The 25371-nt window shown below is 47.9% G+C and overlaps 1 protein-coding gene across 2 annotated transcripts in view; it reads right to left on the bottom strand.

Moving 5' to 3' along the window:
- LOC308087468 (ephrin type-B receptor 3-like) overlaps window positions 1–25371 on the bottom strand; it is an 82639-nt gene that overhangs the window by 21488 nt on the left and 35780 nt on the right. For both annotated transcript variants that reach the window (XM_080431350.1, XM_080431351.1), the window contains exons 2-9: window positions 18323–18387; window positions 12395–12679; window positions 11586–11973; window positions 6733–6888; window positions 4672–5007; window positions 1739–1863; window positions 833–995; window positions 3–48 (exon numbers count right to left, since the gene is read on the bottom strand). In XM_080431350.1, the coding sequence (XP_080287476.1) occupies window positions 3–48; window positions 833–995; window positions 1739–1863; window positions 4672–5007; window positions 6733–6888; window positions 11586–11973; window positions 12395–12679; window positions 18323–18387 (1564 nt within the window). The remainder of the gene's footprint in view (window positions 1–2; window positions 49–832; window positions 996–1738; window positions 1864–4671; window positions 5008–6732; window positions 6889–11585; window positions 11974–12394; window positions 12680–18322; window positions 18388–25371) is intronic.

Genomic DNA, 25371 nt, shown 5'->3' with positions numbered 1-25371 from the left:
ACCCCACGATGAGGGGCAGCTGCTCCTGGAAGGTCTTCTGCGGGTCACCTGCCATACCAAAAGGTGAGAGAGAGGTCACACATCTGTTTGACTGTAGATTCACGCCCACGCCCATGCTTCTGTTCGGTGCAAAATCCATTTGTAATTCCATTTGTACAGTATGACGCATGACCGTCTCGCTCCGCCAGCTTCCCTGTAGGTCTATGTATAGCTCTTCATGCCTCCCACGTTTACGACAGAAATCACATGTTTGTGTAACTCAAACGGTGGTCCTTGTGTGTTCTACTGTACATCAAAAGGAGATCTTGGCATCTTGGCCAATGTCAAAGGCAGATGGCAAAAAAACTGCTGTTTTGTCGATTTCTCATACCCTTATTCCTGCTTGGTGTTCAGTGTGTGAGGCACAGACGGTTTGAGCCTAAACAGTAACGTCCTCAGTGTTCATTTATCCAGAGTGTACAAAATGTGTACATGTAAATTTGTATACTTTCAGAGTTAAATTAACACAGAGGAGCTTATTGTGTAATGGTCTATTGTGTTGGGGGGGGGGGAAATGGCTGCTTTCCACCTAAATCATCCTAAGTCAATTTCCCTACGAGGACTCGTACCTCTTTCACACTGAAAAATGGGTGTTACAGTAGGAGCCTGTAGCCCTATAAGCCGTTTGAGCCTCTATTATGTTCATAAGCTGGCACATGGGACTATTACAGCGAGGTATCGCTGCTAAGCCAGACACATCCCAACACAGCCCACGGGGTAATAAAGCGGGCACAGCGAGAAGGTCGAAGACGTGGGTAGCGATGAAGAGTATAGGCGGGGGGGGGGAACGTACTTTGCAGGTTGGTGCGGTGTTCGATGGGGCTGCTGTAGCGGCCGTACCCGGCCACGGTGCGGGCGCGGACCTGCACCACGTACGGCGTGCCCGCCTTGAGGCCCTCGATGCGGGCAGAGCTGCGCTGGGCCGTCATGGTGTGGGCGATGGCCTCGCCCTGGTCCTGTATCACCAGAAACAGATTGAAAAAGAAGAATCGTTCAGACACGTCTCTGACAGAAATGCCAAACTATCCCCTTCATTTCAACCCCTGGGTATTGTCATTGGTCCCTGCTTCAGAGGATCGCCAATCTTCCTGTGCAAGCCGAGAGACAGCAAGAGAGACAAATAAGAGCGAAAGACAAGAGTGTGACAGAGGAAGAGAGAGAGAGAGAGAGGAAGAGAGAGAGAGAGAGAGAGGGATTGGAGCTATGTTGTTAATCCGACGAAAGAAGGACAAGACAACAAGCCGAGCGGACAGACACTGAGTGCCTTTGTTCTGTCCCCCGCGACAAATCCAGACACGGCTCTCTGGGCCCCCTGGAAAACCCTGAAACTTTCAAATGGAAAGATGGATGGAGAAAGGGAGTGAGAGAGAAGGATAGAGGGAGGGGATGGGGAGGAATAAAATTAGGGGAACAGAAAATGGCAGAGGACAAAGGAAAGACAGGGGAACAAGCTGAAAAGCCTTGCAAAAAGGGAAGGAGGAGACCGGCGAGCAACGCAGGGCGGTAGGAATGAAGATAAACGAGGGAAGGATTTACAGGGACGGACTCGAGGATGGAGAGAGAGGGAGAAAGGAAGGATAAGAGAAGATGACTACTAAACGGAGGGGAAAAGCTGTTGTTTACTGCATTCACGCACACAAGACAAGAACGGGGATCAAATCAAAGGCATCACATAACAGTGACTTACATCGCTGCTTACCTTCTCATGGTACTTAATCTCGTAATCCAGAATGATTCCGTTGGGCTTCTCCGGGGGCAGCCACGACAGGCTCATGGTGCTCGACGTGGCCCCCATCACGTGAACGGTGGGCACTGCCGACGGCGCTGCAGGAATAGGAAGGGAAAAGGAAAAGGAAAAGAAAATCCGCTTTATTTGCAATTCTGTGTTGTGCCTTTTGCATGTTCAGAAAACAAAGTGCAGCCTTTGTCTGGCTCAACTCAAACCCCAGTACAAAGTCTTATAGGGGCTGGGGGCTTTTGTGAGTAGCTTTGACAAATAGTTGGTATGCAGGACCATTCCCCCACACCAACGCTCGAGTTCTCCCTCCCAGGTTCCTGTGAGGGAGTGGAGAGCACGTCTTATTCCCCTCCGACAGGAGAATCGACCCAGAATACCGACGGCTTAGTCTGCGGTGGAACTAGCTTGGCACTAGCTGCACCACACACATACAAACAAGGCGTAGGCGTATAGGCACACGCATTCAACATACACACTGATATATCACTCGGGGGCGCGCGTGTGCGCACACACACATACACACAGAAAAGGTACGCATGCACACAGTACAGTACAGTACAGTCAGCCAGCCATAAAACACATTGTCAACCCCACCCACAAGAGCCTTTCATCGCTTTGTTCGTATGTGCCTATTACCGGCAAAGTGCAGTCTGCCTCGCCTGTCTCTTTTTCTCCACCTTTCTACGTTCAGGCTTGTTCTCCACCTCTGACTCACTGCCTCTTTTACCGTCTCTCTCTCCAAACTCATGCCGTCTGTTTCATAACTGACTCGGCTGTCTCCTCTCCACTGTACTATACTGTACCTCCTATTCCTTTTTCTCTCCAAAAATAAAGCTCCTTTACTCTTTCCCCAGTACTCCAGTTCCCTCTCTGTCTCTGTCTCTCTCTCTCTCCAAGCTCTTCATTTTCCCTTTTTACCATTGAAGCCTTATGTCCCATTGCCCTCTCTCTCTCCATCTCTCTTCCCCGCTCCCTCCCTCCCTCTCTCCCCCAATCTCCCCCGTTTTGTTAAAAGCTTTTTAATCCCTAGGTCCGGTTCTTTGATCCCTTCCCTTGTATTTCTTTCTCCCATTGCTGGCCGCCTTTGTGGTCAGACCTCCCTCCCTCCCTCTCTCGCTCTCCCCCAGTCTCTCTGTTTCCCCAACTCTCCATCCCCTGCCCTCCTAACCCGCCCTCCACCAGCCAGGCCTTCCTTCATCTCTCTCTCTCTCTCTTCCCTCCCGAGGTAGACAATGCTCCCAGGGGCAGATCACTCCAGCCCTGGGGATTAGGGGCCCTCCATGGTGGATGACAGCGGAGTAACCATGGAGGTGGCCCCCAAAGGCTTATCACCGTCCCCTACTATTTATTTTTGGTCTTAAAAGGTGAACGTGTATATGTGGGGATGGTCCTGAAAGTATTGCAGGGGAGGGTAATCTGATCACGGTCGGTGCTCTCCTACACATCGCACCCGCCTTTTTCCTTCACCCTCTCCTGCCCCCTGGTGACCTGGGGGCACCCCTAGGTGGGTCGGGGTGACTCTGACACCCGACCCCTGGTTTGAGAAAAACAATAAGGCTCCCAGAAGGGGCCCCTACAGGCCGTGGAACCCCACCCCGGGCGGCCTCTGGCCAGCCCAGGAGCGGGAGGCATTCCTTGCGGATTCTTTCTAGGAGCGCGAATGAGGGGGGTGGAAGAGAGAGAAAAGAAAGAGAAGGCCAGAGAGAGAAGACGGATAATCCCTCGTACTGTCTGAGCTTGTCTTCAGAGCACGTTTAACATAGCGACTAAAACACACCCAAGTTTGGTGCTCCGCAGCCCCCGGGGGCGAACTGAGCACACACAGACAGCCGCTCAGAGGGACAGTGGTGGAGGGTATAAGCTCTACAACATGGGACACTGGCCAAGGCTTTACAGAAGGCAAACCCAAGTGCCAAGCTCAATCTCCCTGAACGAAAATAGCAGATAATTAAAAAGAAACCCAAGATTCTTATCATTCTTATCATGCACACAGGCCGTATGTTTAATTTGAAATGGAATTAACCCTGACATTCAATTTACCTTTAAAAAAAAAGTAATAAATAAATCATAACGGCACGCATACCGCTGCTACCGCTTATTACCCCTTGATAATTATGCATATGTATTAGTTCAGCTTCAATCTCCTCTCTATGATGTGGGGGGGAAATATTACATGGGCGCTCAGATTACTATGTTGGCCTAGATACTGTATAGGCAGTGGGATGGGAAGAGCAGTAGGTTAGAAGTAGTGGGCAGCTGGAATATTACTGCAGGTTCACTGCTTTCAATGTGTGCTGCCTCGCTGCTGCTATTCACAGCGGTGTTAAGAGCACGGAGCACTGTAGGCGTGAGAAATAAAAGGTCCCCTCTCTCTTAAACCCATTGACAAGAATGTCTCCCTTCTGAATCCCCCGTTCTAAAGGTATATATAACACACTCCTACGTGCATAGGAAAACGAATTGATCCAGACCCTCCGCGAGGACTGCAGAAGTTAGTCTCTTCCACATACCTTTCGGTATCTCCCGAGTATCTCTCTGCTTTGTCCCTTTCCGTCTTAAAACGGATGTTTTAAGACATGCTATGTAGACAGATACCAGGTTCATTTGTTGAGCTGGCATCCTATAGTTTGTATAGTTTCAATGTACAGATTATTTATTTTTTGATATTATACTGTTTAGACTGATGACAGGTTCTTAGTCTATGATCCTAGATTACTATTTCTATGCATTTGATGTATTACCTCGTGTCTACCGATATCGAGTGTCTGCCAAACGCCTAAATTCTAAATTGTAAAACAAAATGAAAACTTGAAAGGCGATCGCCCACGCTGCTTCGGAGTGGAATCAAAATGAATCCACATCACAATCAGATGTTTTTTGCCCCACTAACTTACCGGCCTGGTTGGTGGTGATGTTCACAGCAGAGTACTGCGGGGTGTAGGGGCTCTTGTTGGACACGCCGTTGACCGCCTGGATCTCGAAGCTGTACTGGGTGTGGGCCTGCAGGTTGCGGACGGTCACGCGCCGCTGGGTCAGGCCCAGGTGGCGCGGCGAGATGTCCACGTTGTCGTCGCAGCGCGAGCACATGCCACGCTCGGGCAGGCACTTCTTGCAGATGACGTTGTAGAAGATGTCGTCGCGGCCGCCCGACTCGCGCGGCTCGCTCCACTCCAGCACCAGCGACGTCTCGTTCACGTTGGAGATGACGCTGCGCGGCGCCGAGGGCACGGCTACACGGGGAGGGGAGGGGAAGGGAAGGTTAGGTTAGGGAGGGCTGTCCACCATCAGGAAAGTTTACGTGACGATTTATTGTCATGTATTTATATACATTAAAATGCATTAATACGTTGTGATTCAATTGTTAATCACAATTATTATTATACTAATTTTGACATACAAAACTGTATGGCTTTTAGGATTTGTAAACACAAATTGCACACAGCAGATACGACAACTAACTTAAATACTATAGCTACAAAGAAATAACTGACAATGGCCGGTAGCAATAATCAAAATAAATAATGTACTATGGCCAAAATACAGAGAACAATACTTGGGTTTGCAGTCAAATATGTTATTACTCTTTTGCCACTTGAACACAATTCAAAGACATTGAGGATCTTCAATCTCTTGAATTGTGTTTACTTGGCAAAGGAATAATAAACATTTACTCAGGAGTAAATTGAAGTTGTCTGTTCTGTGGTATTAGTCCCTTCTTCACCCACTAACAGCAAGTATTTTCTCTTTCCTCAGAACAAGAAAGAGATTGTTGCTCGCTTAGAGTTCTTTAAAGGGGAAACGGAGTTCAGAATGGAACTGCTAGCTGCTTCGTTCCGGTGTGTGTGTGTGTGTGTGTGTGTGTGTGTGTGTGTGTGCGTGTGCATGTGAGTGTGCGTGTGTGTGTGTGTGCGTGTGTGTGTGCAAGGTGCCAGAGGGGACAAGTGAGAAAGAGAGAGAGAAACCATTGGCAGAGGCCTAGCAATTCTTATCCAATTACTGGAGCCTTATCTCCTGCCTCACTGTGGGAGAATCAAACAATCCCACCCGACAACAACGGGGGAAAAAAAGACCTTCAGCTCTCTCTCTTTCTCTCTCTCTTCACCAGCCAATGGATTAGTTCCTGCATGTGCGTGTCATTGCGCTCTCTAAACTAAGGCCCCATCCAGCAGATAAATTCCCCAACTCTGTCTAGAAGAGGTGGCAGCTGTGAGAGGGGATTGGCTCCGCTGTGGGGGGAAGTCACCTGATAACGTGTACTGTGTACGTGAGCGGCACTGTTTGCCGTCTGTGTGACCGCGGTGGGAATGGACTAAGTGAGGCCGATAAAGACCGGTGAGAGAGGTTGTAGGTCAGGGAAGGGAGTTGATAAACGGTTTCTTTTCTCCTTGAAGACGAACTGCTTCAAAAGCTGCCGAATGCTACAGTGTATGAGATAAAAAAAAGTGTTGTCAGTGTTTGAGCATGTATATCTCCTATAGGAGCGTTGCACAAACTGCTCCTTTTCGAGGCCACTGAAATAAGTTGCGGTTTGGTCGAAGCCAGGCAGAACATGGTGGATAAAGCCTGCTTTATACTTAGTCGGGTGCAAGTTTCGCGTGCCAAAATAGCAGATCTACAAGCTCACAGCGAGTTGTGAGCTTGTATTTTCGGGCTTTACGGTGCCTATTGTCCAACAGTGCCGGCTTGTTCTGGTTTCTGATCTCTAGTTTGGACTGAGGGCAGTCAGGTTGGACTGTGACCACCATTATGCATGTCATTTCTCTCTGGCACCGAGAAACACTGTCTGCAATTATGTAAGTATAGTATTGTCATGTATGGGAACCGCATACATTGGATCTAACACATGTTTACAGTCAACAATATCTGTCTCACGTCCAACCCAGGAACCACAAAACAGTTTCCCCAGGGACCACCACCAGTTAACTGATCCATATAATAGTGGAAAACAAACTTACTGGTGCAGGGCGAGTCGGGAGAGTCCGTGTCGGAGCGGTAGTAGCCGTTCTTGCACGGACACAGGCTGGCCGCCCCCGAGCTGGTGCGACTGTTGGCCGGGCACGGGGCACAGAAACCCTCGCCCTGCTTAGACTTAAAGGTGCCAGGGCTGCAAGCTGGGGAGGGGAGGGGGGGGGAGAAAGAGAGAGAAACGGAGAGAAGAGTTAATCATGGGGTTACGATTAAGACCAAAGATTTACTAATCAAAATCATGTCATATCAGGCGATGCGCTGCACATAGCGGCTTCGGTGAAATTGCTAACGAGCGAGGAACGTCACAACGAAGATAACGTTAATAACAGGCGTTAATAACTGTAATCGTCTGCCAGTCACTTTCGATGAGAACCAATGTGTCGTGTGACTCATATGGCCGTGTAATATTTCATTTTAGGGATTAAAATCGACCTTTTCTGTTTACAATTTTAGAATGTATGGATTGTTTTTTTGTTTTGTTTTGTTACTCAGGCATGATGCTTCAGGTGGTGAGCAAAAAAAAGCAGATTGACAGGTCTCACTCCTGTTGTCCTGGGTGTTTATGCATTTGTTTTGTTTTCTCGCCTCCATTCCCTCTCCTCTGGAGAGTACAGTACCTCCTCAGCAAACTGCACTGAAAAAGGAAGTGCTTTTTCTTCTTTTTTTCCCTTTTTTCTCGGTTGCTTTTTAAGCTGCATGCTGCCGTTTGCATAACGCCATGCTCACACGGTCAGCCTGTCAACCCAAATTACACACACAGCCCTCAGAGCCTGCAACGCTGGCACGGCGCTTTCATCTGACGCCGTCTATTTTTCAGAATACAGAATTCTAAGCATATGCACTGAGAAATCAGAGACCGCATGCTGTTGTGTACATAAATATGGAAAGTGGGGGGAGGTGTATAAGAAGTGCACAAGCATTTACGAAAACATATAAACAAATGCACACCCAAATGCACTCTGACTCAACGCTTAAGAAGCTTTTCTCAAAACATCCCGCCCTGTCTGAGATCAATGAAATTTCGCTAAAAACTGACCCGTCAAAACAAACAACAAATCTTGGCCATGTGGAAACGTAATTTAGGGCAACTTTGGCAACTATACAGTAGTATAGCTTCTGGATAATTTTGTTGTGTGCTCGAGTTTATCTGATAAAAACAATGCTGGCCTTTGTAAAATGCCCTATCTCCTTAACGTTTATTGCAGACTGTTGGGGAGTTTACAGCGTGATAAGTCACAGGCGCGCGGGGGAAAGCGTCGGCACAGTGCTGTGATCCAGAGAACTCTTAGCGGGCTCCATATCTCTGATAAATTGTCTCGTTAAAAGATGAATGAGTCCGCCGGCGTGCTTAATAAAACAGATGAGAGCAGGTGACAGAGAGGCAAAGTTTACTGGGGCTGTGCTGATTAGCCCGACCCGCTAGCGTGTTCGCTCGTCAATGTCAAGGACGCTCCGTTATGGCTGTCTGAAGGGTGTAATTAATACCGTCATTTCTGAGTTTGTTGTTTTTCTTGTATTTTTCTGTCGCTCCTGGGTTGAAAACGTTCAAGATCAGGAGGTCACCGCTATGGTTCGGCTCTTGCAACGTGTTTTTTTTATGCCTCCTTTTTCCAAAGTTCAATATTGGCACAAAGCTTACATTAGTCTACTGCAGCGTGTACATTAGCCCTGAGCATGTTTGCTCTTTCACCATTAATCAGAGTCATCCGCGCCGATGAATGGCTAACAGGAAGTTCAAGCTGATAACCGTGAGCGAGGGAACGACCTCGGGCTTTACCAGGTGGGAAAAGGGACAAACCTCAGGTCTGTTAAGGTTCCATTCAAGTTCAAATAGCAGTCCTCTAAACGTAGGGGCTAATGAATAAACTGCTTCTCCGTCTTCAAAAAAAAAATAAAAAAATACACAGCCAAAGTTATTCAGTGAAGGGTTGAAACTGCTGATCAATTGCTTCCAGTAGAGGTAAAGGGGGTCATCCACCCCTTTGATCGTTCTCGCCTCCCTTTGAGCAACGTCTAGAGAACAACGCAGAGGGAGAGAGAGAGAGAGATAGAGAAGAGGGACGGAGGGAGGGAGGGGGAACGAGCAGTGTTGCCATGTCTGCTTATTCTAAGCGACTTTGGGCTTGTTTTAGTGTAAAGTCGCTTGTGAATATTGGTAGTTGTGGGTTGCCTTTTTTTTAAGCTTGTTTCTTGCTAAAATGTTTCAAAAATACAAAATGTTTCACGTTTTCTTCCAAGACTTTTTTGAAAATAGCAGATCTGCAAGCTCACAACGTGTCGCATCGCAACATGTTGTGAGGCTTGTTTTCATAGACCTGGTTGCTCATTTCTCTCGCAAAATCTGGCAACACTGGGGAACGAGAGAGGGAGAGGTGGAGCAGGAGGCATAGAAAATGCTAATCCTGCAGGTTCTTTTTTTCCGCTAGGCCCCTGCCTGCTCCTCTCACCGCCCCACCACCACTACCACCCGTCTTTTAGCCTCTCATGCGGAGCGTGGAGCTTAAGGAACTGATTAGAATGGATGCTGAAATTGGAAAGTGTGGAACAAGAGAGAGGGAAGGATAGTAGGGGTGAAAAATGTGGAGCGAAACGGAGGGGAGAGGAAAGGGTACGAGGAAGGAGGGAGGGAAAAAAGAGGTCTCGTCGATTAATATTCATGCGGACATATCCGTACTGTAACTTCTTCAGTTGGTGTATTAATGAGAGCAACGGCCTTCAGATTAAGGGGAGAAGAGAACCCAGGGATGGGAGGGAGGAAGAATAATAGACAGGAGGCGAGGGGTGTGTTGGGGGGTGAGGGGGAGAGATAGTGAGAGAGAAATGGGGTGGAAAAGAGGAGAGACAAAAGGGAGAGGAGAGTAGAGGAGAGGAGAGGAGAGGAGAGGAGAGGAGAGGAGAGGAGAGGAGAGGAGAGGAGAGGAGAGGAAGATTTATCCTCAGTGGTTTCCGGTGAGGTTTGATTAGAGAGTGTTTTATCAAGGACCAGTCGCCAGGGCTTTAACCTTGAGCCGCCACGGAACAAACAAATGAGTTTTTAACCTCAACACATGCACTGCTCTGGATTTACTGTGTTCAGCTCTCTCTCTCTCTCTCTCTCTCTCTCTGTCTCACACACACACACACACACACACACACACACACACACACACACACACACACACACACACACACACACACACACACACACACACACACACACACACACACACACACACACACACACACACACACACACACACACACTACTTCTAAAAGGTAGCACACACATTCAATATCCAGGGGCTTGCAAAGGCAAATGATTCCCCTGCTATGTGTGTGTGTGTGGTTCACACAGGAATAGATGTGTTCACACATCGCTCCTCTTTAATGGACACATCCAGCCGTCTGAAGTGAACTCAGTGGCAGTGAGTTTACAGTGGAATGTAACACACACACACACACACACACACACACACACACACACACACACAAATTTACACAAGCACTCACAAATCGTCGCTGTCGGGCAGAAACCTCTTATCTCCATATTTTAACTTTTTGTGTGTTTTTTTTGTGTCAAACAAAATCATCAAAAGTAGCAAATCCACAAGCTCGAGCTTTTGAGCTTGTGGATCTGCTACTTTTGATGAATTTGAATCCTGAAAAGTAACAGTTTTGGACATAGGAGGTTTCCACCCGACAGAGACGACATGCACTGACACACACACACACACACACGCACACACACGCCGCAGACGAATCACAATCATCCCCCACCAAATCGATAGCCCTGACAGAGCCTGTCTCTCATCTCCCCATCTCCCCATTTGACCTCCGCCCCTCGGGCCTGTACCACCACCAGTACAGCCCCCCCCCCACCTCCCCACCGTCCTTGAATCCCCCTCGGCCCCCACCTCCACTGTCATCCACGCTCGATTTCAGCTGAGCTCCCTGATGCCGTTTTAATTCACCTTGGTCTCGACCTCGGTGAACCCGTCATGTCCTCCATCAGGCGACCCCGAGAAGAACGCTCGTCATAAACTGACAGAAGCCCCCCCCACCCGTCCGACCCCCCCTCCCCCCGCCGCCTACATTTCCATTTATTTATCAACCGACTGCGAGGGGTCGCACCGAGGTCAGATGAATGAACAGCCCGGCTGACGGAGTGAGCGACCCCGAGTTTTATTTTTAGTGCCGGGTGCTGCTTGGTTTAATTTGTCTGGGGAAAAAGGTAATAAAATTGTTCCCGGCAATAATGAAACACAATGGTGTCACGTCGGCTAGACAGACTAGCTCTATAATAAACAAACGGTCACAGGTTTGATACCTGCAGCAGGCTAATGCGTGTGCACCACCGACGCAGTTTTGAAAAGAGTCCTTGTGGGACGCTAGACTAACATTACCCACTCATTACTCATTCTAAAGGACATGAGATTAATCACTAAAATGCAAGTCTAATCCTTAGTAAGTACTGTAAGTAAATCAGGAATAGACTGCAACTAAACGTAAGCTCTCCACCGCACCGACGTAGGCAGCGGTAAATGTTGGAAAGCGTCTGTTGCCGAAAATCTGCTGTTGAATGGCCGGTGGGTACATTGTCGCATCGGGTCGCCAGTTGTAGGGAAGCGTTGAATAGCAGCGGGCTTGTTGTTGAAAAAGACAACAAACCATTGGCTATTTTTAGCACCATAGTAGCCGTCTGTCGGTGTCGGCTCTCAGGTGCATTCAGTAACTTGTTTTCACACCTTCCAACCGACTGATCTCCTGACTTCACTCGACTGCCAGTCTGTCGTAATCTGTAGTAGTCTGTTTGGTGGAGAGAGCTACCTTAAGGTGCCTCCCATTGTGAAACAGCACTCACCTTGACACTGAGTCTCCTTCATGGTGGGTTCAAACCCGGCCTGGCAGGTGCAGGAGCCCACGGGCACCATCCACTCGCCGTCCCCGTTGCAGTAGAGCTTCAGTGGCACGGACACCTCCAGGGCGTTGGGCACGCAGGTGCCCGGCGCGATGACCAGCGACGTGGCCTCCGCTCCCGTCGCCGTCTCTGGGAACACGGCGAAGTTGGCGATGCTGGTGGAGCACTTCTTGTAGAAGACCCGGACGGAGATGAGCGACATGCAGGCGCCCAGGTCCTGGAAGGCCAGGTAGAAGCCGGCCTTGGAGAGCGGTCCGAAGCTCCGCACCTTGGTGTTCACCCGGCCCGACTCCAGCATGGAGAAGCTCTCGTCCGGCGCGATCGTATCCACCTTCAACGTAGGGAGGGATGTCACGATTATGAAATTAATTGTCACTCAAATAGTCGTGAATACAACGATTTAAATGTGTTTCTGTCATTGAACATTATTAGAACGTTGTGAATAGAAATTACATTTCTGTCTGGCTTTTAGGCTTCGTAAACTAAAGGTGCACAGGGCCGATATGACAAATAACACATATTTAATGACTTATACTACACTTAAACTATATACTATATAGTATTTACTTATTATTGAATTAATAATGGAAATAGCCAATCTAATTTGAGCTTGTAGATCTGCTATTTCCACTATTTTTTAATCTTTTTGAAAATATATGATTGTTTTTAACATGGACATGATTATGACGATTATGACACAAATAATTGCGATTATCTCAGGCGATCATGCAGTAATTTGTGACAGGCCTTACCTTTATATACGGGTTCTCCATCCAGAAGGGACTGGTGGCCGTGGCCGAGTCCGAGTCGGACTCGTAGTAGAAGAGGTTGAAGGTCTCCTTGCAGGAGCCGGGGATGTTGGGAATGCTGTTGCAGTCGCGCACCGTGAACTTCATCTCCACGTAGACGCGCAGCACGTCCTTGCGGGGGATGAAGTCGCTCCGCAGCCAGTTGTTCTGGTTGACCTCGCGCACGTTGCACACCTGGTACGTCCGGATGGGGTTCATGGCGTCGTCGTAGCCGCTCACCTCTTCCCACTATAGGGGGACAGAAAAGAAACGAACAAAGAGGTTAGATGATGATGCCTTTTTATATTGTTGCTGTCGGGCAGAAACCTGTTTTCGTAAATTACACAAAAAGTATCAAAAGTAGCAGATCCAAAAGCTCAAAACGCGGCGTGAAGCGACACGTTTCGAGCTGCATCCAAACACAGTGATCAAGAACGAACCAGACACAACAGGATGAGTTTTAGGACCTTTTAGTGGCAGCAGATGCGAGGGAGGAAATCAAATGTTGTGCTTTTTGAGTTTCGGGGTGGGAGGGGGCCTTTTCAATTACGTCCTGGCTTGGCGTCGTTAAGTCGTCCCCCACCCCACCGCCCCCCATACTGTAGTTGCCCACTCCGCCTTTTCCATCTCCAGTTACCGTGGCAATGAGCCAAGGACGAGAACGCCGGCGAATTCATCACAATTACACCAGTGTCAGCCTCCAACGCACCCACCCAACCAACAACGCACCCACCCACCAACACACACACACACACACACACACACACACACACACACACACACACACACACACACACACACACACACACACACACACACACACACACACACACACACACACACACACACACAAACACACACACACACACACACACACACACATACAACCCTGTTACGCTGAACAGCCATCGCGCGGCATGTTTACCTCATCTCCGTCTGCGAGTAGAGGCCGGCCGCCGCATCGCTTCACAGCCAATTATACTTCAATTACGGAGCAATGATGGTATCGTCCTCTGATGCAAGTTGTAGAGGATGGGGTAAAAAATGCGCCAGTTAACCTTTTTTTTCTCTCTTTTTTTCTGGGCATTTCTTGCATCGTTTGGTTCCATGGCAGTGCCCAGGGACTGAATTACCAGGGATAAAATGGGATTTCATTTTCTAAACTTTGATTACTGGCTTCATTAAATGAGCGAAAGCAAACTAGACACTCAGAGCTTGTGAGTCAGCCGCTAATCTAATGTGTGCTGGTTCTTTTTTTCCTTTTATTTTTCTACAGGGAAGTTATGATTGAATCAATTCACTGCAAATGGGGACTCCTCTGAGTGCATGTCTGGATGCGTGTGTGGGTCTGTCTGACTTTTGCTGCCTACTCAGAGCTGGCAAAATGGCTTCAAAACGGTTTCCTCCAGGCAAATGCACTAAAACACGAACTGCAACTACAAAACAGAAACCCACACGGTAGTCAATTCTGCACCGCCATCACAAGCTTTCTCTCTGCAAACAAACGGGTTTACCTCTTTCAGACCTTTGAGAGTGCATGCCCCACTCCAAAACAATGGCAATTTATTTCCTAGAGTGCTTTGGTTTTTTTTCCGCCCTTGGTCTTGAGCGTCTTAATTAAGTCTGTGATATGGATGTGTAGGAGACAAGGCCATTCATCCCCATGCCCCCAGAGGCTTTAGGGGGGAGAAGAAGGGGGCTTAGCCCGGGCCGCGCCATTAGAGCGATGGGCCGATGAGAGAGAGAGAGAGAGAGAGAGAGAGAGAGAGAGAGAGAGAGAGAGAGAGAGAGAGAGAGAGAGAGAGAGAGAGAGAGAGAGAGAGAGAGAGAGAGAGGGGAAAGGGACCGGGGGGAATCGATAATCACCAGCCAGGTCAATGGGACGAGTTAAAGCATGAAGTGTCAATGGGTATTTAGCTGCAGCGTTATAAATCACAAGCTGCTAGTGAGCGATAGAGCAAAAGTGTGTGTGTGCGTGCATGTGCCTGTGTGTGTCTTTGGATACGTGCCTGTGTGTGAGTCTGAGTGTGTGTATGTGTGTGTGTGTGTGTGTGTGTGTGTGTGTATGTGTGTGTGTGTGTGTGTGTGTGTGTGTGTGTGTGTGTGTGTGTGTGTGTGTGTCTGTGCGTGTGCGTGTGTCTGTTTAACCACTTGATCCTAAAGTATAAACTTAATAGCCGATCTACAAGCTCACAACGTGTTGCATTGGACCTTTTAGATCTGCTATTGTTTGAAACATTTGCCCAAAATAGGGACACAATGCAGGGTTTAATATGGTTAAGGAGAGTGCTGGTTGGTTTCCATGGGACTACAGCAGCAGCAGGACACTCGGGGCAGGGAGCGGAGCCTGCTTACCAAACCTGAATGTATTAAGGACGATGAAAGAGGGTCAAGTTCCTTGGCATCGATTACCAACCAACCAGATGAATAGTGATGTGAGCCTCGCCGACCACTCCATTTTCGCTTTGTCCTTTCCAATCAATGCCTCTGATTTTACTTTCACATGTGTCTGGACTCCCAAAGGCGGAGGTGAGAAGAAGGGAGGAATTTCGCTTTAACATAAGACGTCACCTTCCCCGCTTGACCTATTCTTCCCCGACAGACAGATGTGTCTGCTGGGATTAGCTTTAAATGCCAGCTAGCTAAAACCCAGCTCCAAAAAGTCTAAGTGCTGGCATTTAGAGTGTGCATTTTAAGCAGCGCTAGCCTATATCTTTTTCAAAAAATAACTTGGAGGAAACTTTTTAGATTCTTCCAGGCGTGTTTTAGCATGTTAGGAGCACATACATGCCTTTGAGGCGGATGGCAATATGCGTTAACACCATGTTATTATCTTCTTGTTTGGGCTCCTGCCTGTTGCAGGCTAACTAGTTAGCTATCTAGTTATCTGTGTGTTGGACATGGCAGACCCTGGGGGCTTCATTCCATCAACCCCTGCTAGAGCACGGAATTCCCCCTTCTTCACCCCCCATGTGCTCATGGGGATAAATAACACGGCATATGCGAAAAGCATGCATGCACGCTTGCGCACGCACGCACACAAACGTACACACGCGCGGTCAGTCACACTCACACACATGAATACAAATAGTCACAAAGATAGTGAAAATGAGAAATCCAGACACTGAAATGCAGAGGCAGATGTGAAAACAGAAAGGAGATGTACACAACACACACACACACACACACACACACACACACACACACACACACACACACACACACACACACACACACATACACACACACACAAAAAACTAAAGTAAATTGGATATGTGGAGACACTGTCCAACAGATACCAAGACTCAGAAACACACACACACACACACACACACACACACACACACACACACACACACACACACACACACACACACACACACACACACACACACACACACACACACACACACACACACACACACACACACTAATGACTCTCGCATCTGGCCTGTGCAACTGAGCACAGCAGGGCTAATGAAGGGAGTAGATCAGTGTCTGAAATGGACAGTCTCCCTCTGCAGGGTGCTGTGCAGTATACAGTATGCATCCACTCCGTCCAGCACTACTCTGGAACAGGACTGACAGTTCTAATGGACACCGGAGCCTTCTTCCCCGCAAAAAAAACGTATCGGAGAGAGCGAGGTGCTGTGACTCAGAACCGGTTGGACATCTTTCCTTTGTCTGTGTGTGTGTGTGTGTGTGTGTGTGTGTGTGTGTGTGTGTGTGTGTGTGTGTGTGTGTGTGTGTGTGTGTGTGTGTGTGTGTGTGTGTGTGTGTGTGTGTGTGTAGAGAGAGGTGCGTTTATAGTTTGCGTGTATGTTTTGTGACAGATTGTGTGTGTGATCGTGTGAGACTGTCTTCTGTGTGTGTGTGCGTATGTGTGTGTGGTCTCTGTATTTCTGTCTCTCCCATCTTTCTCTTGTGTCTTTGTGTCTGTCTCTCTTATGTGACTTTGCCTCCTCCACTTCAACACTCATCAACTCCCTCAGAATACAAGATAAAGAAACAAAAATAAATCTGCCATGTTGCCGTCTGAGGGGCCGTGGAACAGGCACACGGCTGAGGCACGTCATGAATAAATAAAACCGAGCACAAAACGAACGGAGAGTCCCGACAACGAAAGAAAATAGTCCTCTGAGGGGCCGCGGCGAAGCTGCTGCTGATTGCATTCCTACGCCGAGAGACAAAACAACCCGGGGAGGCGAGAAATTCATCTTCGCGTCGCACAACGGAACTGACCCACCCAGTCTGCATGGTGTCACAACACTGTATCTATCTGATGAAAAGAAGCATCTGCTAGGAGGGCTGGCTGGAAAAGAATAGGCCTGTGTGTGTGTGTGTGTGTGTGTGTGTGTGTGTGTGTGTGTGTGTGTGTGTGTGTGTGTGTGTGTGTAGGGCTGCAAGCATCAATTATTTTCTAGACGATTAATCTATTGATTACCTTTTCGATTACATTGAAAAATCGATAGGGCACTGCAGTTCTCATTAATGGCATCTGAGTGAAGCAGACCTTAGCTACCAGACATTAGCATTCGTTTCCGGTTGCTTTTCGGGACCTGAAATGTCAAGATGGTGTGAATTCGCTGAAAAAGTGGCTTCAAAACGGGTCTGTAGAAACCAATGGGTGACGTCGCCGGTCCCATTTTTTTTTTTTACAGTCTATGGTTTGGAGAGAGGATGCATTGGATTTTGAACTTCATGCCAGGATGAACGGAAGGGAGATGAAAAGAAGGAAGGAGAATAGAATGGAGAAGGAGAGAGAGAGAGAGACAGTGAGTGAGGGAGTGACTGAGTGGGTGAGAGAGAGAGAGAGAGAGAGAGAGGAGAGAGAGAGAGAGAGAGAGAGAGAGAGAGAGAGAGAGAGAGAGAGAGAAGAAAAAGGAGTTAAGGACGGTATCAGGGGGTGGAAACCTGCAGATGGTTGTGGCTGAGAAAGCTACAGTGGACGTCCCAAATTATTGCTTAGTTACTCGGAAGTAAAGTATGGCTGACGGGCGTGACTAGTAACAGCTGGGTTGGCATAGCCGCGAGCTGGGTGGGGATTCAACGAAACAAAAACAGAAAAAAGACAAGATAAACGGGGGTCTTGCCTCCTCAAAAGACGAGGGGGCTCCAGCGAGTCAGAGAGGGGCCACACAAAGGCAAAGGGGGTCTTTTGAAGTATGGCAGAGGAGGGGTCAAGATGTCCCTTTTCGCCTGGTCTTTTAGGCCCATTGTGGGGACCACATGGGAACGCGAGAGGAGGCTGTCACTGGCACTTTTGTGCGTGGGAGATTTGGATGCCCGGATGAGCAACAGGTCAACACCAGGACATATTTCACAGTCTTTATGGAGGGTTACCTCATGAAGGGAAAGCTCATTTTTCAACATTTCTACTTTGTTTTTGTTTCTTTTCAAAGTGGGAGCTTAACGGGCCGAAAGGGGAAGGGGAACATCTGTGACGGGGCGGTGCCACAGAAATCGGATCGTCGTGTATCTTTTCCCGCATGTTAAGAAGCGCATCCTGTTGGACACACTCATGCATATCCTGTCCTGTCAACAGATAGGTTTGCCGTAAAAGGCTGTACAGGAATGCAAAGCCGTTTGCACGCATGCACGGGTGCATGTACACACTCACACACACACACAGACATAGGTTTACTTTCTTATGCACACACCAGTGGGGATTTGAAACTATTGACACGAAAATCTAATTATTTTCTTCACACAAATGGTGGTGGGGGTACATTTGCTTACTTACACACAGTATTTAAACACTTCCATTCATTGTGCACAAGAGCACACACACACACACACACACACACACCTTCACACAGGAATGATATGGCCTATATTTGCTTAGGTTGTTACAATATTCATTCACACATACACACTGTACAGTGAACTCACCCCTGTCTCCGGGTGTGCTGTCCATGCTAATTCCGTGGTGGCCCACTTCGTGTCCATCAACGTCTCTGTAAACAGAAGCACAAACAAACATTAAACTAAACAGCTCTGACAACAACCTATAACAAAAACATAGACAGACAGGATACAAAAATCAATAGGACTCTCTTACAGGTTTACAACACAACCATAAAAATGTTGTCAGTATAGTCTGCGGTAGCAGAGGGAAGGCCAAAGTATGTGTTGTACACCGAGACAGCCGAGTTAGCGCTCACAGATAAATCTTTAACCGTAAAGACAGGTTGAGAACGACCCGAGCAGAGTTAGGTAATTAGGCAAATTAATTTCTACAAGCGCCAGAGTGTGTGCAAACGTGTTTGTGTGTCTGTGTGTATGTGTAGCCTAGATAGCGTCTCTGTTGGCAAAAGAACACGCAAAAGTAGCAGATCTGCAAGCTCAAAATGCGTCGCTTCACGCTGCGTTTCATGCCTGCTACTTTTGATACTTTTGTGTGACACTGTAGTGTGATCACGTAGGGCGTTTATTTACGAAAAAAATACAAAAAGTTAAAATACGGAGATAAGAGGTTTCTCCCCGACAGCAACGGTATGTGTATCTGTGCTGGATAGGTACAGTAGACAGGTAGATGCATAGATATAGGAGAGAGACAGGGGAGAAAGACTCAGATCGCAGTGGGCGGTGATCTGACATTTTCCAGAGGCTCCTTGTCTGCCTAATTAGTGTTAATTAGACACTTGCTTTTTATGTGGAAAGGAAACAACGACAGGTCTCACAGAGAGCGCTGTTCCGCTTCCCACAGGGTGACACGCACACACACACAAAGGCAAGCACACACACACACAACACACTTTCCCACACACACACTCTGTCAAAGGCACAGTGTGCAGCAGGTTATAAAACTTCATAAGATATATAACCCAGCAGAAGGCTTGGATAAGGAAGAATGGCTGGCAGCAATAAACTTTAGGCAGCACAAAAGCAGAGGCTCTTGACCGGAACAAAGGTCAATACACTTCAATTTCCCTCGCTTTTCACTCTTCTTTCTCACCCCTCTACTAATGTTTCTCTTTCTCTCCTGTCTCCTGTCTTACTGTCTTTCCACTGGCAAAGGCGCCTGTTTTATTTTATTTTTTTCCCCTTTCTTTCTTTTGTGTGTGCGAGGACTCCCGAAGAGAGAATGTTCGTAAACGTTCACTCTTTTACTACCTGGCGCTCAGGGCGCAGTAGTTAGCAACTGCTATTATCCCAACCACTGTGCTGTTCTACAAGACGATAAAAGATGATGAAACGGCAAAAAGAAACAAAGTGAGCCGACGCTTAGCATGTCCGGAGGTCTGCTGCTCATGAAGTTCCTGCATGTCTCTCTGACTCACTGGGGGAAAGAGACACCAGTTCAAGCTCTTCTGGTTCGTCTCGCTCTCTACCTCGTACAGTAGTAGTCTAGGTCTGGACAGATGAGTTGAGACGAAACAGGATGCAGACAAAACTGCGTAGCTGCAGGGGAAATGTCCATTTCTACTGCACAGTGCACCCACACGCACAACGACTGACACACACTCACGTTTCCTCAAATCTAGGACCCCTCATCATGAGTCACGTCCAGCTTTGAATAACATCCTATATATGTGTGTGTGTGTGATGCCAGTGAAAGTTTTCATTTCAATGAAGTCTAGCCAGAGAGAGCCGTCTAGTTATTTGTGGAGTATATTCAATCTTAAGCCTATATACTGTACTTTGCTGTAAATAGCCGTGAGCTTGTAGATCTTGTGAGATTTACACACAGATCTCCTATTTTCACTGTAAAAAAAGAAAACTAATGATTCATCCACAAAAACTAATGTTCAACATGTCTGCTGTCCCTCTGTGTTCCAGATTGTTAAGGGCCCACATTGTGTGTGCTGGGGAAAGTGTGTCAGCAGCGTCTACGAGCTGCGGGGCTTCCCCCGGCCTCTCGCCATGACAGGGTATGATTTGAGAGCCGTTGGAACCAGCCACACAGGTACATACGTACTGGAAAATGATACACCTTCACAGTGAGGTACGTGTGTGTGTGTGTGTGTGTGTGTGTGTGTGTGTGTGTGTGTGTGTGTGTGTGTGTGTGTGTGTGTGTGTGTGTGTGTGTGTGTGTGTGTGTGTGTGTGTGTGTGTGTGTGTGTGTGTGTGTGCAACGTGTGTGTGCAACGTGTGTGTGTGTGTGCAACGTGTTTATTATGATGACTGTGTAGGGCCTTGCGTGCGTCGGTCATGTTTAGTCATTAAGGCTGTGACCTCACTGAGAATGACAACACGGCAAAATGGCAGAGAGAGAGAGAGAGAGAAGGCGAGTACAAAAGATGGGGTGGCTAGGGATAAAAGAACGAAATGAGACATGCAAAACGTACATTCGCTCTACACACACACACACACACACACACACACATACAGCCTGTGTACAGCCTGACTGGTTGATTTGTCGGTGGAACATTCAGGTGTGTGTGTGTGTGCCTCGGTGACCTCTCCCGTCCCTTCCACACGCTTCTGTTTTATTTGCCTACGCAGTGCCCTGTGTGTGTACAGGTGTGTGTGTGTGTGTGTGAGTGTGTGTGTGTGTGTGTGTGTGTGTGTGTGTGTGTGTGTGTGTGTGTGTGTGTGTGTGTGTGTGTGTGTGTGTGTGTGTGTGTGTGTGTATGTGTGTACTTGGGGCAAAGCCCGGTATTATGTCCTCAATGGAGCTCAATCCAGAGTCAATGGGCCAGAGCTAAAGGACTGGATGACCCCTCCTCGAACTCTGTGTGTGTGTGTGTGTGTGTGTGTGTGTGTGTGTGTGTGTGTGTGTGTGTGTGTGTGTGTGTGTGTGTGTGTGTGTGTGTGTGTGTGTGTGTGTGTGTGTGTGTGTGTGTGTGTGTGTGTGTGTGTGTGTGTGTGTGTGTGTGTGTGTGCGCGTTCTAACCAGACAGCAACAATGACACCATACAGATCAGCTCCATACACACAGTAAAAAGCACACAAACAAAAATAGCTGCGTCCTTAACAGCAGCTAAACATACTAGAATGACAGAGAGACACAGAGATATCTATGGATAAAGACAGAGAGACATTGAGACAGGGAGAGAGAGAGAGAGAGAGAGAGAGAGAGAGAGAGAGAGAGAGAGGAAGAGAGCGAGACCTTGAGACAGATACAGACTCAGACAGAGACACACATTGATATAGGTCAAGAGAGTGACAGAGAGAGAGAGTGAAAGAAAAAGAGAGAGACCTTGACAGGTGGAGAGAGAGAGAGAGAGAGAGAGAGAGAGAGAGAGAGACCTTGAGACAGGTGGAGAGAGAGAGAGAAAGAGAGAGAGACCTTGAGACAGAGAGGCGTTTTCAAAGTAAATAACCCCCAAAAGCTTCCACACAAATAAAAGAACTCAACGCTGGCAGCTTGCCCAATGGGCCACATTCACCTCACACACCAAAACCAGACGGACGGGTTAAGAGAGAGAGAACTGATCCCTACACAATGCAGACCTCTCCCCTATGTGCTGCTGCTATGTAGACTTCTCCTCCTCTCTTTCTCTGTGGGCTCGCTCAAAACAATACATAAAGAATACAATAATCATGATCAGAGAAAGTAAGGATTGGGTACACACTTCCATTTGTACACTTGAAGCTGCAATCTTAATGAATGAAACAGTATTTTAACCAATCTGTCAGGTAATGGTGTCGGGCGGACATCTACAGGTTGACAAGTAGTACGGTCTAAAGCTCATGAGTGCAACATCTCCCCCATAGCACGCGAGGATCACCTCTTGCCTGAGTGGTTCCATGCGGGGTAGAATCCCCGGGTATTATAGGACAAAAACGTTTGGGAATTAACCTTTAAATGACCACTGAGGATTTGTATTGTGTGACGAATGCCATCAAGCATGCAGGTGGCACGGAGAGAGAGAGTACAGCGATGGATGGACCCACACAAACGGCCAAAAAACCAACATGCAAATCCCCCTCGCGGTACAGCAAACACAACACGAAACCATGGCATCATCACCGGGGCAGCTTAAGTTGGCACGCACATGTAGGTGATCGGCTTTGATGCCGGGTGTTTTGTTTTGTGTGAGCGAGAGAGACAGAGACCGGCTTTGGAGCTCATAATCTTTATCATATTTGCCTATATGTCACAATCGGTGACATCTATGATCCCCTGTTCATCTCTCAATCACAGTATAAATGACAGCGCTGATCCTCTGTTTATTTGTCTCTCCTTTTCTCTCTCTCTCGCTCTCTCTCTCACTCCGTCACTCCTTTGTCGTATAGGTTTAAATCCCTCTCTCTACACGGGAGGCATTAAGTCCTGTCTTCGCTCTTTTGGCTGTGTTGTGATGGATGTGGCTCGCGGCCTCTCCTCTCCTCTCCCCCTCCAGATGATCGTTGCGTTCCTTCAGCCTCCCCATTGCTTATGAAGACTATTCAATTAGCCGCTCGCTGTTTGACTAACCCGGTGGAATGACACCGTAAAGTGTTATTTATGACATATAGGGTCGAAACGCACCTGGGATTATAAGCTATGGTAAACACACACACAGGGGAGGGAGACACTAATAACTCCTGCCTGTTTTGTGTCTGCGTGCTCAGAGTTCTGTGAGAAACACAAACAGCCCATCACGCCTGATTTATATATATATACGTATAGTTCTGGGCTGGTGGTGGTGTCGCGCATCGCCACCGAAAATAGCCGATCTACAAGCTCTACAACGCATTGCGGTGCGATGCGTTGTAGAGCTTGTAGATCGGCTATTTCCGGTGGTGCGCGACACCCGTGCGCGAGTAAGTATAACACAGGCTTTGCAGGAACTGGCACAAACAAACACACACACACACAGACGAGGCTATAGCTCACACACATACACACACCTAATACACACACAGTCACACGCACACACACACACAGTCACACACACACACACACACAGTCACACACACACACACACACACACACACACACACACACACACACACACACACACACACACACACACACACACACACACACACACACACACAGGCCAGCCCCTGCACTCTAATCCTGTAATGACAGGGCAGACCTAATAACAGGGGAGACCACAGAAACATTCGTCCCCACGGCCGTGTGCGACACACACACACACACACACACACACACACACGTGTGCGCACACACACACACGTGCGCACATTTGCATGCATGCATGCACACACACACACACACACACACACACACACACACACACACACATGCATGCGCACACACATGCAGAGTGCCCCGAGTTACAAGGCCTCTTAAAATATTTCTTTGTTCAGACAACCCCAGACTTCTTGAGAGAGAGAGAGAGAGAGAGAGAGAGAGAGAGAGAGAGAGAGAGAGAGAGAGAGAGAGAGAGAGAGAGAGAGAGATAGAAGGGTGGAAAGAAGGGAATGATTGAGAGAATAAGAAAAGACTGCCATTGACAGAGAGGAATGTGGACTTGTTTCGGGGTGGGGGTGGGGGTGGGGGGGGGGGGGGGGTGGGGGGGGGGGGGGGGGTCAGTCAGGAAGAGAGGACAGGTGAAGGATTCAGCTTGCATCTCACCACCACTAGCTTGGGCTTTTTTTTCGGCAGGTTTTGTTAGCCGAAATATAATTGCATTGAACCTCTGGTACAAACTTATTTTGAAAATAACAGATCTACAAACTCAAAATGTGTTGCGATGCATTGTGAGCTTGTAGATCGGCTATTTTTCAAATAGTCTATATATTGTCTCTGTCGGGTCATGGGTGGAAACCTCATTATGTCCAAAAACACAAAAAGTTTGAATACGTAATTAAGAGGTTTCTGCCCGACAGCAACGATACGTATATAGGGTTCAAAATGACCACTTTTAGTTCTTTTTTGGAAAACCTGGAAACACTGATCTCAACTGATACAGAGACATATCATGTGGTCATAGGGACAATCATAAGGTGTTGATACATTCACATTCAGGTACGGCAGAAGGCAAAAACCACAAACTATTCGCCAACGCCCTTTTCTCAGGTGCGACGGAAACCTGCCAGACGGCAGCCAAGCCATGCAAGCGTTAACATTTGGCTTCCTTCCTCCATTCTTAACGGAAAACAAAATGGCCGCCTTCCTCTCACGGAAACACCGAGTACACAGCATTAATGAAACGTGATGACAGCAGGATTTGGTTCCCAGGAAGAAAAGAAAGAAAGAAAGAAATAATAATCTACAAAACCCCCAAATGACTCCGTCTCCCAGAATCCTTCCCTCCAGGCTTTTTCACCAGTTAATTATCTTCTACTCCCCTCCACTACCCTTCTCTCTCCCTCTCTCTCTCTCTCTCTCTCTAACTCTCTCTCTCTCCTCTTCTGGAGTTGCTTTTGTTGTGGTTATTCCAAAGCACATGGCAACCCTGCAGCTTGGGGGGGCGGTGCTCACTCCATTAAGAGACTATATCGGCCTTGGTTGCCAAACACTCCAAGCCACTGTTTGGCCACACAGACACAGAGAAATGTGTCAACATTGAGAGCTAGAGGACCCCACCACCGTTCAACCTATTAGCGCCATTAGGCTGATTGCTTTGTGGGGGCGGCTCCTTCGGGGTAGTCCCCCTTCTTTTGTCCACCCCACATGAACCGGGGGGAAAGCGGAAAGGAGAGAGAGAGAGAGAGAGAGAGAGAGAGAGAGAGAGAGAGAGAGAGAGAGAGAGACAGAGACAGAGAGACAGAGAGAGACACACAGAGAAAGAGAGAGGGGGGGGGGGTTAGAAGGAGGGAAGATGCCTATTCAAATTCAAATAGCGTAGGTAGCTTTTTTTTTGCCTTTGTGCCGGGCCAGAGTGCGATGATTAGGAGAAGTCCCCTCCATTTTAAAATGAGATCCCACCATCCATTCAGTGTGCATGCACGTACACACACATGCAGCTACACACACACACACACACACACACACACACACACACACACACACACACACACACACACACACACACACACACACACACACACACACACACACACACACACACACACACACAGAGTCACAGTAATTGGTT

This window comes from Gymnoscopelus braueri, assembly GCF_963280865.1.
Source record: "Gymnoscopelus braueri genome assembly, chromosome: 6".
In the NCBI taxonomy this organism is placed as follows: domain Eukaryota; kingdom Metazoa; phylum Chordata; class Actinopteri; order Myctophiformes; family Myctophidae; genus Gymnoscopelus; species Gymnoscopelus braueri.
This window is presented reverse-complemented; position numbering and strand designations above follow the sequence as displayed.